The sequence below is a fragment of the Dromaius novaehollandiae genome, chromosome 6 (genome assembly GCF_036370855.1).
Source record: "Dromaius novaehollandiae isolate bDroNov1 chromosome 6, bDroNov1.hap1, whole genome shotgun sequence".
Taxonomy (NCBI): Eukaryota; Metazoa; Chordata; class Aves; order Casuariiformes; family Dromaiidae; genus Dromaius; species Dromaius novaehollandiae.
Genome location: NC_088103.1, coordinates 48,870,125 through 48,886,826, shown reverse-complemented (window position 1 = coordinate 48,886,826; position 16,702 = coordinate 48,870,125). Strand labels below are relative to the sequence as shown.

Here is a 16,702-nt window from a genome sequence, read left to right as displayed (position 1 = left end):
GACAGGATTATGGGCACACCCATTTAATTCAGATTTTTTTGTATTAAATTGCTCAAAACAGAACCAACACATGTAATGATACAAACTGACAAATTGCATTGTTCCCTAAACATTTAGTATCTTATTTTTTGTCTTACTGTACGGTACGTAATTTTCAACCATACCTGTAGTTTCATGCTTGCTTAAATAGCCAACACTTTCCTATCCTTGTTTTCTGGACAATAAATGGAAGTATTATTAAGCATTTTATACATTAAATATGGTTTTATGGAATACTTTCTTTCTTCATACTGGCACTACAATTAGATTAGAATAATCCATAAACTTTCCGAGCAAAAGAATTCCGGACAAAAGAGAAATTTGAAGACTGTAACAAAAAACTGAAAAAAAAAAAAAAGGTCCAAATTGAGTTCCTCCTTCACTTTCATCCCAAGGACTCTGTCCACAATACAGTGATGTCTCCACTAACAGTTAAAAATATAGCAGGGGCTACCACCAGCAAAACTAAACTTTAATGATGAAACCATATCCTGTAGGAGGAATAGAGAGCCCTGAGTCAGCAAAACCATACCTCTTCAGCCTGGAACTTAAAGAGAGCTGTCTACAGAAAAGCAGTGCACTATAACATTTCTCCAGGTCTGCTGCTTCCCTTACAACAGCAGAAAAATCTCAGCTAAGATACAAGGAAAATTCTTTATGTCTTCAGCCTCAGCTTTAAGGAAGTGCCTTTTGAGCACAGTGATCTGAAGAGCCCAGAAGGTGCTTACTTGGCCTATAAATATTGCTGAGTAATAAAAAAATCTCAGGAAGAAACATTTTTTTCTTCTTATTTCCCCCAAACACAGGACTAAGCTTTTTTTTTCCAGTTTTTGTACCCACCAAGCACTTAGCAGAGTAGTGCCAAACCATTTGTTTGCTATTTACCTTGCTTTTTATGGTGAAAATAATCTTACTTGTTTGCATTACCTGTATTGTTTTCTCTTTTTGTTTTACTGTGAAAAAAGTAAAGTTGAGTCATTTTTGTTAGGCATTTCATGTTTTATGGCGATGTTCTTTACATGTGCAATTCCTAACGCCTGGGAGCAGAGACCATCCTTCTGGGAAAGTTAATTTTAAAACAACTTTAGCATTCGGAAGGAGTGAGATGACACATTACCAAATGGGGAGGTAACTAGGAGACAAGGGATGCTGCCAACCTGACCAGAGGTCCTCACCAGTGGAGATGGGGGTGAAATTCGCAGCTTTGAATTTATCAGTGGAAAAAAATAAAAGGACAAGTTATATAGTGAAGCTAGGAAAGGCAAAATATTATTTTAATGATGGAATTCTGTTGGAGAAATATGGCCATTTGTTTTACATTTAATTGGAGCCAGGGAACTGCCGTTGGTTGGGAAGGTCAGAGCCTGAGGGGTGCTTGTGGATGTGCCACTGCTCCTTAGGGTGTGCGCAGCTGGGGGCAGCTCAGACGCCAAGGGGCAGGCGCTTTCTGAACAACTCCATGCAAGAAGCCATCAGAATTCCTTGCTAATTGGGTTTCCAAGCAGATTTATTTCTCCCTATTGACTATAAAGAAAAATAAAGGAATCTGTCAGACTAACCAGGGTGGACCAGACTAGATGATATGAATATCGCCTCTTTACCATCTTCACCTACACCTACATTTAGCATTCCTGGTCAACATATCTACAAAATAGTTGTGGGAGCCAAATTAAGACCTTCTAGATTCTCTTCTCCTCTTAGACTGCAAATTGTTTGCTCAAAACAGAATTTGTCCCTTAATTTATTGCATTCAGCATTGCATCCTTTGTCCCAAGCAGTTATATGCTACACTAAGACCTCCTGACTCCCTATAATATACAACACAATTATAATAAAGGTAATGTTTTATACTAGATAATAAAATGCCACACTACATGGCTGAAGTTACACGGGCTATTTGAGGCAGACAGGACACTTTGCAATCTGATTAAGAAAATCAATCTCTTTAAACTCTAAGCCTTCTAAACATTTTATGAGGAATCATAATCTCACAGAATCCAGAAGGATTTAAATACCAGGCATTATATATTTAAGGCTATCCATACTAGATTTTTATATATAGAGAGAGAGTTTAATTTAAGGGTTTTCTGTAAAAGTTTCTTCAGCAAACCAGCACTTCCTTGCAGGAGACTGGACATCTAGCTAGCTTCAGAGACGATAAAGCACGCTCTGGCAGCTACAGTGGCCAAATGCACCTGCACTGCACTCACAGCAGGCTGGAGGGAAACATCACTGAGTGTGTCAGCAGGCTTCTCCAGGTTCTCCAGTGAGAAACTGCTAAGGATGAATGGAAAAGACAGGGGAAGGCAGGAAAGAATAACACCCTGAAAGACTCTGAATTTGTTGTTAGCTGCCGTCCAGATGGTAATAGCGCAAACTCTTGCCGTTCATCTCCATTGTACCTTCAGTTGTGATTAGAAAATAATCTTCACCTCCTTTCCTAAACTGTGTGCGACATAAACTGATAGAAAAGATGGACACATGGCTATCTAGATCACAGAGCACTTAGAACTCCTTCGTGATAAAAGGCGCTTTATCAGCCTAACATGTTATTTTCACAAAAACATTAAAATACAGTTTGCCCCCTCAGAGGACCTGAAACTATGACTGACTCATGCCAGTCAAGAACCTGCAGTTTTAAAGAATCTGACATTTAAAATCTGAAAACAACCTGAGCAAGCAAAATTAGAAAACCATATACAATTACAATCCCTTATTTTCATGTAATATAAGCCATTTAGACCTTAACTTCTCGTTCTGCATCCAATGTTCCTCCGACCTGTTCTTGCAATAGGGCGTACGCTCGTTGCAAAGCCTGGTATTCCATCGTCAGCTGCCGAAATCTCAGCTCTGTTTCTTCCTTGGCCATACCCTGGAATCAATAAAACAAGTATTAATTGTACCAGCTGTCTTGTTTTCCTGCAATGAAAGTAAAGAAGAGTTAATGGTGTCTGTTTTCTTTAAAAAGTGCAAAAAATAACATTTACTTTTAAAATGCAACTTCAGAGGCACAGCACAGATCTTTTTCAAGTGCTCTCACACCATTTCTTTCTTGTCATGCACTTACCTCAATGAAATGCAAAAATAAAAAAGAGAAAGCTTTTGTCCTTTGGAAAGATGCAAAACTTGTCATCCATGCAACACACTAACTGTGGAATCACCCTCTATTACTGCACAGTCATCACATTGATAGTGGAAAACACAAATTTCTTGAAGCAACAGAAGTTTCCAATCTGTGAAAAAGGCCAAGCCTGATTGTCTTGCCAAATCATCAAAACACTAATCTAGAGTTAACACTTGTAGGAATGGTGACACCAACATGAAAAGGGCCCTTCATCTTCTTTACTCAGAGTATCCAAAATCAAATGCTTTCATGTCATGTTGACTGGAATATTTCATTCAACATAAAATGAAATAATACTGCTGGCTGCACACATGAACCTCATGCTATCTGAACAGGGGAAAAAAAAGATTTCAATACATGAATGAAAAATAAATAAATTCTTACATACAAAAATACATTCAGATTTCCTGTAGTGAAGCACACACGGTAACAAATCATGTATCTCTCATGATAAAGATAGGAACTCTTCAGATTGCCTTTTAGCAAACCTAATTATAATCCATGAAATAGATGAAATGGCAGATCAGAAATCAACATTCACGGTATTAAATTTAATACCAAGTTTTGATTTTCCAGTCAGAGACGCCACATGAATGGTGTAACAGACTACGAATATTGCTAACAATTCAGAGTAGAGTTTAAACACACAGAGAAGTAGTTAAATATTATCGCATATGTTTGCTGAATACCTCCTCCAAGTCATCATCAGGCGTGCAAGGGGTCTGATCTGTTCGGTCGGTCTGATAGGAGATAGAAGAACCATCAGACTCCAAGGAAGCTTCTTCGTCATAGCCGAAAAATGTCTCCACCACCGGCTTGTGATGAAAGGACAGTGCGTAAGTGCAGCTGAACCATGCAAAGGATCTTACAGTATAGTCAACTGAACCAGCCTGAAAATTTTCAGGGGGAAATAACAATGATTTGGAAAGCATTTCTAAACTCTGCGTCTTTCTAGGTTTTGAATATACATACACCTTCAGGTGAAACTGAATTCATCTCAGTCCAAATTACTGGCGGCTTTCCACTGTGCTTCTTTTAGAAAAACACATTCAGTTCTTTACATATATTCTGTAAAGTTTCTTCACACCCATGATAGTGCTCTGTCAAAACTACTTAAATGGCTGGATTATTGTTTGCTGTTAGGTAGCGTGGTGGCAAGCCATGCCAAAGTCCTTGCCTTTTTTGTTTTATGTATTTTCCTTCATATTCCTTTAGCTAAGGCAGATCACCCATTTTCTGCCTTTTTTTTTTCCTTCTGTGTAATTTGTCTTAGAGGGAGATGGGAATTCTTCATTAAAATGACTTTCCTTTATTCTATTGCCATTACCCCATAATGCCCTTTCTGTCATCACAATTTTCACAGGAAAAGATAAATTTTGAAGAAGCATTCTATGTGAAAATTTGTTGAAGTTACTTATAGCAATATTGTTACTATTTAAAGAAATCCATTTTTTTCCACTCAAAGCTACTTTCTGTTTAGAAGAATGCTAAGGGCAGTATAGAAATATTTATTTTAAAATGCTTGAAGGTCAAAGAAGACATTATGAAAACATTTTTTAAACAGATTTTTTTAAATGGTGATTTACGAAACGTCTAGATTTTGGCTTTCTGTTTTAAATGGCAGTGGCTAATTTTCAAAGGAGTAAAAAATAGCTCTCCTTCCACAGTTTAGTTTCCATGTGTATACACTAACGCATAATCGACCCCTTGGAATTTTTCTGGTGCTCGTTTGCTACACAATAGGAATTATGGATTTGATTTCACATCAACCATAATTCATTATTTATGGATTCAGTAATTCCACCACTGCTTTAATTCTTCATACACAGAGCCCAGCTTACTCGCAGTTCCAGGACACCACACCTTATGATGCCATTGCCATGTTCATGTTATATTATCATTCTGTCAATTATTCATTAACTAACATTTTCTTTTTCCCTGAGCTCTAACTATTCTGTAGCTGCTGACTGTAACCAACAATTTCTACATGTCGCTGAAGTCCATAATGAATTATTTACAACCTATATATTTTTCAAGCAGTGCCATTAAAAGATAGTTCAGTGATGTGTTAATTCATAAAATCTGTTTTGCCTTAAACAATCGCGCTATTAAAGTCCCCTGGGACGCTGAAAGCGTTTGGCGTGAACGCAGCACATTCAAATGCTAATAACGTCTAATGTAAACAGCTCCCTGTCTATTGCAAGGGGATTAAATATCACTAATGGATAATCTTGATGCAAAGCCTCAAATCTGGGGCAAATGTTCGAGAGGCAGTGACCCGCCTGTACCACATCACTAAATTAAGCCCGACCAGCTCTTTTTTTAAACTACCAGAATACTCTATCTATGAATGTCCTTGAACAACTTGACCCAAACTTAAGATTAATTGCTCAAAGTTTCAAAAGTCATTTCTAATTTTGCACACTCTACCATGGGTGCCAATTTACAGTGCCCAGAGATTCCTGTTTTTACACACTCGAAGCCAGTGATGCTAGTATTTCACTCTCACTTGGTTTTCAGGAACCCATCCACCCACCCACCCACCTAGGGAAGACACTATTTTTCTTTACCTTAGGAATTCTTGTCATTTTTCTCCTCTGTTTCCTATATCTTAACAGCTTATCGCGATCCTGAAAGAATCAGTTAGATACATCAGCTGTTTTCAGGGATCTATTATTTAAATTAACTGTGTTAGTATTTGTAGTCATTAGGCAACCAAAAAAAAAAATTAATAATGTCAGTGCTGGCCAGTCCCTCATGATGAAACAACTATCTGGTTCCATCGGTCAAATGCTAATTGCACTCAAACAGCTTCCAAGTCTGCGATAGACTAGTGGCAACTGCTCGGGTGTATACCTGAAAATCAAAATGGCAAAACAAAGCTGATTACAACTAATGCAACATACTGGCAATGCAAGCCTCATTTTACAGCTCTCTGTGAAGGAGCATACTCATTGAAATCCGTGCTGTGGCTCTTCTCCGATAGATGGACTGTTCTGTCCGGATTTGGAAGCAAAAACTGAATTCTCGCCTTGGCAGTCCGGGCAGCTTCTGTTACTGTCATGTGCAACATGCACACACATAATTTGTCCCAAACTGTACAAAAATTTGAAGCTGTCTGAACTCAGCACTTTAAAAAAAAAACCCACTCTTCGCTGACTTCTCAAAGGATCTGCAGAGTCTCAGTGCCTCTGAAAAAGGGGTCGAACATTTATTGTAGCCAGCAAATGTTTCTATTCAGTGGAAATTAGGACACTCTTCATAGAGTGATATTTACTTTTCTACAATACTGAAAAAATCCAGTTGGATTGCAGGTGAACTCCAGAACTGAAGAGAGAGTGAAATTCTAAAAGGAAAATTCCTGTGATCTCCCAGCTCATTCATTTGCTAAAGGATGAGCTAGGCATTGGGGGATGCACTGATAAGGTGCCACTTACATCAGCCCAGCGATGTCAGAATCCACAACTAGCGTTAGCATGCAGGACAGAATCAAAATCTTTTTTTTTTCTTTTTTACCTGTAATAGGAAAGGGATGACCCTTCACGAGATGGGCAAGGGCACTGATTCAGAAGTATGAGTGAGAGAAGGCTAGTTTTAACCATACTATCTCCTCTCTTTCTCAGAAACAACAACAAAAAAGCAATTCCAACATGTCAGAAATGTCCCTCAAGAGCAGCACGTGTTCCTTGGAGACCATCGGCTCCTTGCTATGGATCGTCTGGCCATGCTGACTGTGGCCTCTGCAGACATCCTAGGACAGAGAGAGGCTTTCCTCTCCTGGCAGGACTTTCCTCTCCACTATCACAAGCTTCTTCTCTGATGAAGAACTTCTGCTGAGAGGGCCTTTCATAAAATTTACACTGATAAAAATACTGAGTTAGCATGCTCTCTGAATATAGAAGAAAGCAATAATAAATATTATTATATTCTACATGATTTTCATGAACAGCAATTTAAAGTATACAAAGATGAACATAAAGTTAACTTCATACTTTACTTACTATGACACTCTTCACATAGCCAGCAGTTTCCAGGGTCTAATAAAAAAGGAATAAAATGTCAGTAAGTGTAAATATATATTAAAAAAGTATTCTCCTGAAGAAATCTTGAAAAACATTATGATTTCAGTATATGGATTTCTTTTTTTTTTTTTTTTTTTTTGCTTGTAATCAAAAATACCCACACAAATCGTTCCACTTACTCTCTCCAAAGCCTGAGAATGTGCCCGCAAAGAGCAGACAAGAACCCTCCACAGCATGTGGCCAGCATCCTGCAGTGTAACCTTTAAAAGCTTTAATAGGCATCTCAGTAAGGAGGTTTTAATGACCCAGCGCGTAGGAGGTCACCTGCTTGTGATTCTGCTGTGCTGCAGCACAGCTGTGTGACCTTAGTCCAGCTCTACTAACAAAGCTGCTACTACAGTATGTTAAGCTTTCGTTAAGTACGTGAACTAAAGCCATGCGAGATGAGAAAAGTGACGTGTAATTGTTTAGGTGGTAACAGTTAGCAGCTCAAGGATTCAAGAGAAAAATATTGACATGGAAAGCTATAGAATGCAAAGAAAGAAAGCAAAGGAACTGTGAGACAGCAACTCAGCTCCAAGGAGTAACAGAGGCCAACCTTTCCCCACCTAACTGATGACTGTCTGGCCACCAAAGGTTTATTGAGTTTTTTTGAGCATATTAATCCTTAGCCAGTAGCTTGTTATTTATAACTATTTATTATATACAGTAGCAAATAAATAACTTCTTTGTACTCTGGAGTTCTATACATACGGCTTGCAATGCCTCGATGCAGGTGATAAAAGATGCCTGAACAGAAAAAGTGACCTAGTGAAGAAGGGTCACCTGATGTCCACTCTACTCAGGAAGAACTCAGTGGCTGGAGCTAAAAGCTTGTCTAATGAAAGCATGGGGTTTGTGGTCTTAAGAAATGAAACCGTTCCTTGAAACTTCATGCACAATGGACAAAAGCCCAGCGGGGTGAGAATACATATGGAAATGCAGGGCAGTGCCACCTCCTTAGCATAGTAATTCCCTTCCCTTACAGAGCCTGTGATCTTTCCATACCAAGATTAAACCAAGGAAACAGTCCCTTTATGGACTATATACTTCCCCTCCTTGTAAAAATTCCTCAATGTAATTGTTGGTGGAAATGTCTTCATATCCCCAGAACTGGAAAAGCTGACTTGGATGTAATCTGTGCCGCACCTTTGATGTGCATCATCATTGAGATAACACATGCCAGGGATGGGCAGTTTTCCTGTTCCCACCGAAATCTTCCCACAGCTGAGAACAGTGCGAAAGATACGGCATGTTTCGGAGAGGAGGGAGTTAGGTATGGGAGCTGCCAGTAATACCCCAAGGGTTTCGCAGCTCTGCTGTGGCATGAACCTACACATGCAGGTGGGCGTGAGGGTCTGCGGACAGCGAGCAGCCCAGGGACCAGCACAGCCCCACACCTAACCATAGGATGTAGCTCTGTGTTGAAGTTGTACTTCATGGCTCAAGAACCCTGAATTCAGCTGATGTCCTTGAAAGTGACTTTGGATGTTTGTGAGATTTCTAACAATATTCAGGCCTCACTTTACTAATAATGAGAAGCAGGAAAATAATAAACACTTTTTTCTCTTTAAAGTCCAAGCATCTTAAAAAGCAAAATCAAAGAAGTAAAAACCCCCCGACAGCACTACAAAACGTCCCCTTTTTACACAGCTTTTACCTTTAGGCCTGATGTTGCCTCCAGCTCAAAGATCTTTGACATTTACTTTAATGGCAGTAGGATCTGGTTGTTAGTGTATCTATTAGAAGCAATACAATGGTTCTACCATGCAAGCACAATGGAGATTGAAAGGATTTTTTCCCAAACAGCATACCATGGGTAATTTAGATTCAGGTCAATTACTTCTAAATATGGAAAGGAGTACCATATTTCTACTAATGCAAACTATGCCAGTTTGTTTACAAAACCTCAGGTACACCCTTGCTTAGGTTTCCTTTTCTTTTGCTATGGCCTTGGTCAACCTCTTGTAAGAAAGGTATGAGGTAAGGAAAGTTGGAAGGGAACTCTCCATCTTACCTTGAAGAGTTCATCAATGACATTTTGCTGTTCAATAACTTGTAGTCTCAGGGATTCAACTTCTCTTTCTTCCTGGCTGTGGTCAAGGTCATTTAGAGAGCTTGGTCTCCTAATTGTTCCAGCTCTTTGCCTCTGAAAGAAACCCATGTGGCAAAAAAGAGAAATGATTAAAAGTCGTTGCCAAAGGACGGTGTATAATCCTTCCCTTTTACAATGGGTAATTTATCTAATCAGATTGCTGTACTAGCTGCAATCTGGCTCTCTCCTTTGCTAAGCGATAAATCTAGATTACGGAGAGGGGAAGTGGTCTTGCTCCCCAGACTGCAGCCGGCAGCAGCGAGAAGCGCCAGCACACAGAGCTGTCACGCCGTCTGTTAGCCTGCCAAAGGCAGATGTTAGCATCGGCTTTCGACAACACCTCTCTTTTGTTCTGCCGAAAGCCTTATGGCTTTACATTGCTGGAGGAGGAATTCAAGGAGCAGGGATCAACATCGCTTCCTTCTGGATTGCTTTCATTAATTTCCATCTGCAGCAAGGCTGGAACCCCAGCGGCAGGGAGTGCAGCCCTTACGGAAGCGGTCTGGGTCCTCCCACGGCCATGTAATTTCACAGCCACTTAACTACCAGCTATTGCCACTACCAGAATGCAATTTCAAACAGGGGAAGTGAGTCACAAGCATATTTTTCCCAGTCATTACAAGGTGGTAAATGTCATATGTCTTTGGTAATAAAATTTCATACAGATACAGGTCACATGCCATGCAGATGCCAAAGCCGAAGTGAGGTAGTTTGTGTTCGTGCCGTACCTGCGAACGGAACTGAGCAGCCAGTGTGATCAGACCACAAACCATTCAGCAGGGCATCACTGAGTATTGCAGCAAAATATCGCCAGTAAAGCGGAAGCGCTTTGCAAGTTTGCAACAATACTTTCGTCAAACGTCTGACTTCATCAACCCTGAAAATACTAAGTTACATTTTCTCACTGGAACGGACAGTGCCAGCCCAGAGACTTACCATTGCTATATTTTCTTGCGTTACAAATTTTAATTTATTTTCCATTCGACGTAAGGCATGTGACAAATCTTCATTCTTCCTACTGAGACGTTTATTTTTGTCCAAGAGGGGCTTATACTGACTTTCAGCTTCTCTAAGACGTTTTAACTGAAAAATTAAGAAAGAATTAATACCTCCAGAGCTGCTCTTATTTATCAAGTATATTAATTATTTTCTTTAACCAGCATACTAGCAGTATTTTCTCCTAACGCAAAGCAGAGGTCTTGCATTCATCAGCCCCGCTCACGCCTCAGCCGTTTCCTTGCCATCCAGGATTACGGGCAGCCTGCCTGAGCTCTCGAAACCTGAATTTAAAGCTCTTATAACCAGACTCATTCTGCCACTCTCGCCCACAGACCGGTGCAGCAATATAGCTGAGCACAGGTGGCTTCTGAAACAGCAAAGAGGAACAAGCGAGCTCCAACAGCAGCGCAGCAGCTTTAGACAGACGCGCTGATGCTTCTGCTCAGTGGGAGCCTGTCCCAAAGCCACCGCTAGACCTTGCGTCACCCCCTCGATAAGTTACTACCCGACTTCTGTGTTAAACTCCAGGAGGTATCAGGGCTTCACCCTGACTGGTTCTGTCTCTCTGTGAGGTTCGTAAGGGGCCTCTGAGGAGCTCCAGCCCCACAGGTAACAGAGACGTAGCCCTCCGTGCCTCCCTGCCTGGAGTTAAGGCCTTGGACCCATTCCTGCTACCGGCTCTGCTGTTCAAATGGTAAATTTGGACTCCATGACTGTGACCAAGTTTCTCAGGATTTATAGAAGACCGTTAGTAAGAAGAAAAGAAACTCTGAAGAGTTTTTCTAATCCTAGAACCTGTCAAACGCTCCCAGTGGAGTCCATTGGGAAGCAGATTGTTCCTCCTTCATGAGATACGCAGTCATCTATGGAAAAAGTATACCACTTGGGGAATATATTCACCAAAAAAATTATCTATAAATAAATTCCAGCCAATTCCATCTTAAAAATTCATTGTTTTATAAGCAAGTATTAGGTAGATAGTGTAACATGGCTTATTAGAAGTAGTGCCAAATCATAGCATTGAAGGCTGGTCCAACATCCTCCTCAAATCTAGTCTAGCTGGAGTTTTCCTATGTGCTGACCTACTTCACTGGCTCGGTTCTGTAAAGGGTGTGCTGTGGTCAGCAGTATGAATGCCACTAGCTATCAAATGTTTAAAAAGCATTCTGGATAATACAGGATAAAATAACTCATTATCGGCCCTGGCAAGACACACCTGCCACCTCAACGCTTCCATAAGCTGTAAGGACCGCGTGCCAGCCGCTGCCACTCACCAGCTCGTTCCTCTCTTCCGACAGCAGCGCGTTCCGATCTTCCAGCTTCCGGATGATTGCGCTCAGCTCGGCAATTTTAAGTTGGAAACGCCGGGCATCCTTTTCATCCAACTGCTGTTCCTAAAACAAAGATCAACTGCAAATAACTGTTCATAAGTGCAAACAGAGTATCAACTTTTTTCAAAATTCAAACTTTTCCTTATCCTGAGTCCAAATGCTTCGAAACTATCACACAGCAGAATGTAACCTATGCCTTGGTAGCACTGAGAGCTGCAACATGAGACCAACGGAAAGCTAAGAGGGCGAATGTAACAAAGTATGCAAATGCAGAAGTATGTATATGCAAATACAAAAATGTGCAACTTGGAATCATAAAAGAAAATATCCAAAATTAAGGCAATGTTTCCAATGTATGCCACTGTTGAACTGAGTGTTTCAGACATGTCACCCGCTCTGAGGACTTTGTTATAAGGAAATGATATTCAAAATACTCAAGCACAGATGGGTACAATCCATGCAATTATACCATTGTATAAGCTTTTCTTCCTTAAAGTTGTGACCCTTATTGAATTCTAAAGGGTCACTCATAAAGCAACTTTAATCTATCTGAGTGAAAATGTTTAAATCAAATTATAAATGAAATATAGATAGGCATGTTTGTATTCTTCAGAATCAGAGAGAAGTTATATGTATTTATAAATGTGACAGACTTTTTATCCTTTTCTAGTACTTATTCTGATATTTGGTAGCACTTAAGTACAAATCAGAACAGGCACATTAATATCCATAGTCCAAGTCTAGTGGAGCTTTCGGAAGGTCTAGGATTCCTCATTCAACAGGTGCAGGAGAGGCTTTGAACGAAGAATAAAATAGATATTGTTTTGCTTTTATATATATATTACTTCTACTGAGAAAATTAACATTCTTGCAAAAGAAATCTTGATGAGAATCAGCAATGAAGAAAATTTGCATATGTCTCAGACATATGAGGTCGGTTAACTGAAATATTTTTAATATTAGCAAATTAAGGCAAAAGCAGAAATGTGGCATAGTTACATTAAAAAGCCAGTGTGAAAGGGTGACTAAAATTTAATGTTCTGGGTATTGCATTGTACAAAAGAAATAGCAGAGAATAGGTTAACAGTTATTTCATTCACTTTCTGGTCCACTGAAAGCAAGAGCACTTAGCAGCATGAAAATATTAGCTAAGAGAGATGTTCTAGGAGGAATGCAGGACTTTATAAGCATTCATGCGTTGAGTACTCTACCTTTGCCGATTCCCTTGCGTAAACTGTTCTTGTGCATCTACTTACAAAGTATACTGTTAGTAGCTCTGAAAACTAGCACACATACATTACTTGGATAGAAAAGCATTTGCATCATTTGTTGGCAAAAGTTGTGTCAAACTATCGAATCAAGGCAGGCCGAAGAACTATGATACGTTAAAAAAAAAGAAAAGAGAAAAGAAAAGAAAATTTCACCCTGCTACCAGAAACAAACAAAAGAAACCAGAAAACAAAACAACAAAAAAGCAAAAGCTCTCCCATAATGAGGTTTGATTTTAAATCTTAAAGGTTTGGTTAATGAACCGGAGCAAGAAATTAGTGCCTCAGTTTCCCCTGTAGGGCTATGGGAAAGCTGTTGCTCAAAGGTGCGCTCATCAAGATTTTGCCGTTTTGTGTATTTTGAGTCATTTTGCCATTCTGTTTGTCTGTTTGTTTAGGCGAAACCACGTGAAAGTGCTTACGGGGCTTCCCGAATGATCTGAAGCGTCTCCTGCACCACTTGCATAAGGAAGTTCCCGCTTGGGGCTGCCCAGATGCCGGTCAGACTCTTTGATCTGGGAAAGTTGTTCATCTAAAGCCTCCTTTTGGAGCTGCAGTCTCTGAGCATGCCCGGCTTGAACCCCTAACTCTCTTTCCAGCACGTAGACTGCTCTGTCTTTAAATTTAATCTCCTCCATCTATAAGGAGAACAAAATACAATCACACACGCATGCACGTTACGATCTCTGTAGCAGCAGCTTGACAACAACATAACATCTGACCCCAAACACAACCATATCACAATTGGTTTCACGGATGTGACACCCCTTAACATGGAAAACCAACACCGTTCATTTGAAAATAAAATGGCAAAAAATATTTGAACAGAATTGCTTAACTAATTCATGAACATTGCTCCTCTTACATTTACATGTTCCACCAATTTTGGAGGTCATCCAGAATAAAATCCCCCCTTTCAGCAGGAGTTTTTCATTAAAAAGGTTAGGAAATAACCAATATTTTTGGTAATATTTCAGAACATCCTCTGTCTTAATTTGAATGAACAACAAAATTAAAAGAATAAGAAATTAGTATTCATATCCTAGTTTGGATTGGTTTAGTCAAACATTTTAATTATTATGCAACATTTTGCTTGGACGCCACCTTTTTAAAATTTAAAAATATATTTAATTTTAAAAGAAGAAAGTTAAAAACTGAACATCTTTTAAATCTTTTTTCAAAATGTAGAGGAGATGTGAAATCTTTGATGTTTTTTCCAAATGTCTTGCATGTGGGTAATTTGTTTGGTTATCCCCCTTCCAGGAAGGGTTTTGATTTTGTATTATAAGCATTATTAAACGCTGAGCTGAAAATTTCCAGCTCTCTGTAATTCTGTCCTTCCCTATTTACCTAGAGCACTCCAGCTGCATTCATCGCCGCTAGAGCAGACGCTTTGATTCTGCAGGTGTTCCAGGAATATTTCCTGGGGGACAAAGCGCCTGGATCTTTTCTGAGTGCTGACTCAGAAGTCAAAGCCTTCCTCTCCGTAGCACGGAGCCAAACCTGCCCCGGGGGAGCTCCCGCGCCTCGGGTCACGCCTGGCAGACCTGTGCCAGGATCCCGGCTCTCCCGGATTATATTACACCCACATGAATTATACAGGAATATAAGGCATTAATTACACTCACAGGCCACACACTTGCCAAAAGTGCTTAGAGATGGTTCTGTGGGATTAAAAAATCATATGCATCGCTGAAAATGTCTGCTGATCCAGTTTTAGACACCATCCATACATATTGCATACATATGATCTTTGGCAATATTTGTGAAACTTTGCACGTTCAGCTTAAACAAGCAGTTTTTAAAATGTGGCCCGCTTGAAATAAGCACATTTTGCTTTGTGGCAACTGGCAGTAAGAACTGGGTTTTACACTTTCTCTCTCTTTTCTAGCTTTGTCTGTAAGCCTGGAGAAAATGATGTCATGAATTAACAGATTACTTGTCAAATGTTTTCAATTACGTGTTTTTAATGCTGCAGAAACAGCCCAGGCAGGCAAAGCCCAAGGGAGTGCAGCTGCAGGGGTGGCAAGCGGGGTGATCCCTGAAGCGGCCGGCACCGCGGGCACCCTTGCAGGAGAACCACTGCGGCCCGCGGGCTCTGCCTACCATCGTCGGGGGCTTTTTACAGCTGTTCGCAGAGCTACGACTAATCCAGGAGTGGAACAACACCACAGGAGACAGTCACAAACCGGAGGTGAAAAACCAGCTGTTTGGCCCCTGTCTTTGCCAAAAGGCAATATAGAAAAATTTATCAATGCATGCCTGGAAACTGCTTTCTTTATTCAAGATTATGCAAAATTTAGATTCTCTTAGTAAAATGGAGCAAATCAAATGTATTTTGGATGCCATTTTATTGAAGGTGCTTTCAACAATTTTGATTAAGGCGGCAGTCTACCAACTTTGAATCGAACAAAGAGATGCCTAGTGATGTCTTTCTACTGAATACTGAATGAGGCAGAAATCTAAACAGATGTGTAAATGAAAAAGTAACATGTGAGCAAATCATTATTTCTTTAAAATAAACAGAATGTTGGGTAATTCAACCTTATTTACAGGAAAACAAAGACACTGTACAACATAGGCAACATCTTAAATTAAGAGAAACAAAGAAATTGGAGAAAATACAAAAGATTATCAAACACAGTGTTTCACTAAAGGTTCCACTTCTGGAAAAGAAGTCTAAATGTAATTATGGTGAAAATAAGGCAACATCAGTATAGACATTTCCCTTCGCATGTTTAAATTCTTATTCATGAAGTAGGTATAACATATGAATGTTTCAAGCTCATTATTACACAGAAATGCTATAGCAATAGAATGATCCGAGTGAAGATATTCCACTAAAATAAGACTATTGAGCAGATATTTCTTCAGAGCAGTAGTGATTTTAAGGAGATGTTAAGAAAAGAAATGACTTCCAACTCACTGAGAGGCGTCCCAATGTCCCCGCGCGTGCCCCAGAGCACAAGCATCTCCCGCCCGCGACTCCTTGTCCTGCCGGGCACCCCGGCGCCCGACTCCACCTTCCCCAGGTTTGCATCCGACGGCTTTCGATAACGGGAGGAGTTGTGAAACCGTGTCGGTGAACACATGTGAGCAGAGCATCCAATCACCGGGGAGCCAACGGCTGGCCTGGCGGTGTGGATATTCCCACCTTATTTTAAGCAAGCTGCCGCTGCCTGGAATGAATTTTTATGCGGAAGTGCTAATTAAAAAACAGCCAGCGAGCATGGCTAATACCAATTATGCAAACAAAATTCCATGCAAAGTTGCATTTGTTATTCCCTCCTTATGTTACCAAGAGAAATTCCTAGTGTGGTCTCATACTGAGTTGTTTTTAAGTCCTATGGCTCTTTTAAACATTATTTCTACGATGACTGTAAAATCAATGTTTACGTTTCTACAGTGGAGACATTTCTCCTCACAGCATTCAAGGGGCCTTTGCAGCTCTATCATTAGCAGCATGTAGAAATCCGCCTTTGAAGCTACCAGGGCATGGTGAAAAAAAGCCAAAGCCATTCCCAGACAAAGCTTTTTAACTGCAAATGAGACGATCCTTTCCAGTCGCAGCCCGTCACACGACACACGCATCTCCCCGCGGGCCCCGTGTCAGAGGCAGCGACCAGAGCAGCGGAGCGAGCCGGCCGCGGGCTCAGCCCTGGCCCTGCCAGCCGTTCCTTAGGGAATTAGAGCTGGATGGAAGGCGCAGGGCTCCCTCCTTCAGCCCGTGCGCATGCATGATCCCCCCGAAAGACGAGACTCGCGCGTGCAGCTGACAGGGAGGG

The 16,702-nt window shown here is 40.5% G+C and overlaps 1 protein-coding gene across 9 annotated transcripts in view; it reads right to left on the bottom strand.

The window, feature by feature from the left end:
• Nucleotides 1–16,702, bottom strand: part of JAKMIP3 (Janus kinase and microtubule interacting protein 3) — a 120,948-nt gene that overhangs the window by 35,578 nt on the left and 68,668 nt on the right. For 6 of the 9 annotated variants that reach the window (XM_064514413.1, XM_026115893.2, XM_064514417.1 and 3 more), the window contains 8 exons: nt 13,340–13,555; nt 11,593–11,712; nt 10,256–10,402; nt 9,242–9,373; nt 7,165–7,200; nt 5,734–5,793; nt 3,853–3,978; nt 2,783–2,911 (listed from right to left, as the gene is read on the bottom strand). In XM_064514413.1, the coding sequence (XP_064370483.1) occupies nt 2,783–2,911; nt 3,853–3,978; nt 5,734–5,793; nt 7,165–7,200; nt 9,242–9,373; nt 10,256–10,402; nt 11,593–11,712; nt 13,340–13,555 (966 nt within the window). The remainder of the gene's footprint in view (nt 1–2,782; nt 2,912–3,852; nt 3,979–5,733; nt 5,794–7,164; nt 7,201–9,241; nt 9,374–10,255; nt 10,403–11,592; nt 11,713–13,339; nt 13,556–16,702) is intronic. The other 3 variants (XM_064514418.1, XM_064514419.1, XM_064514420.1) reach the window with 2 other exon arrangements.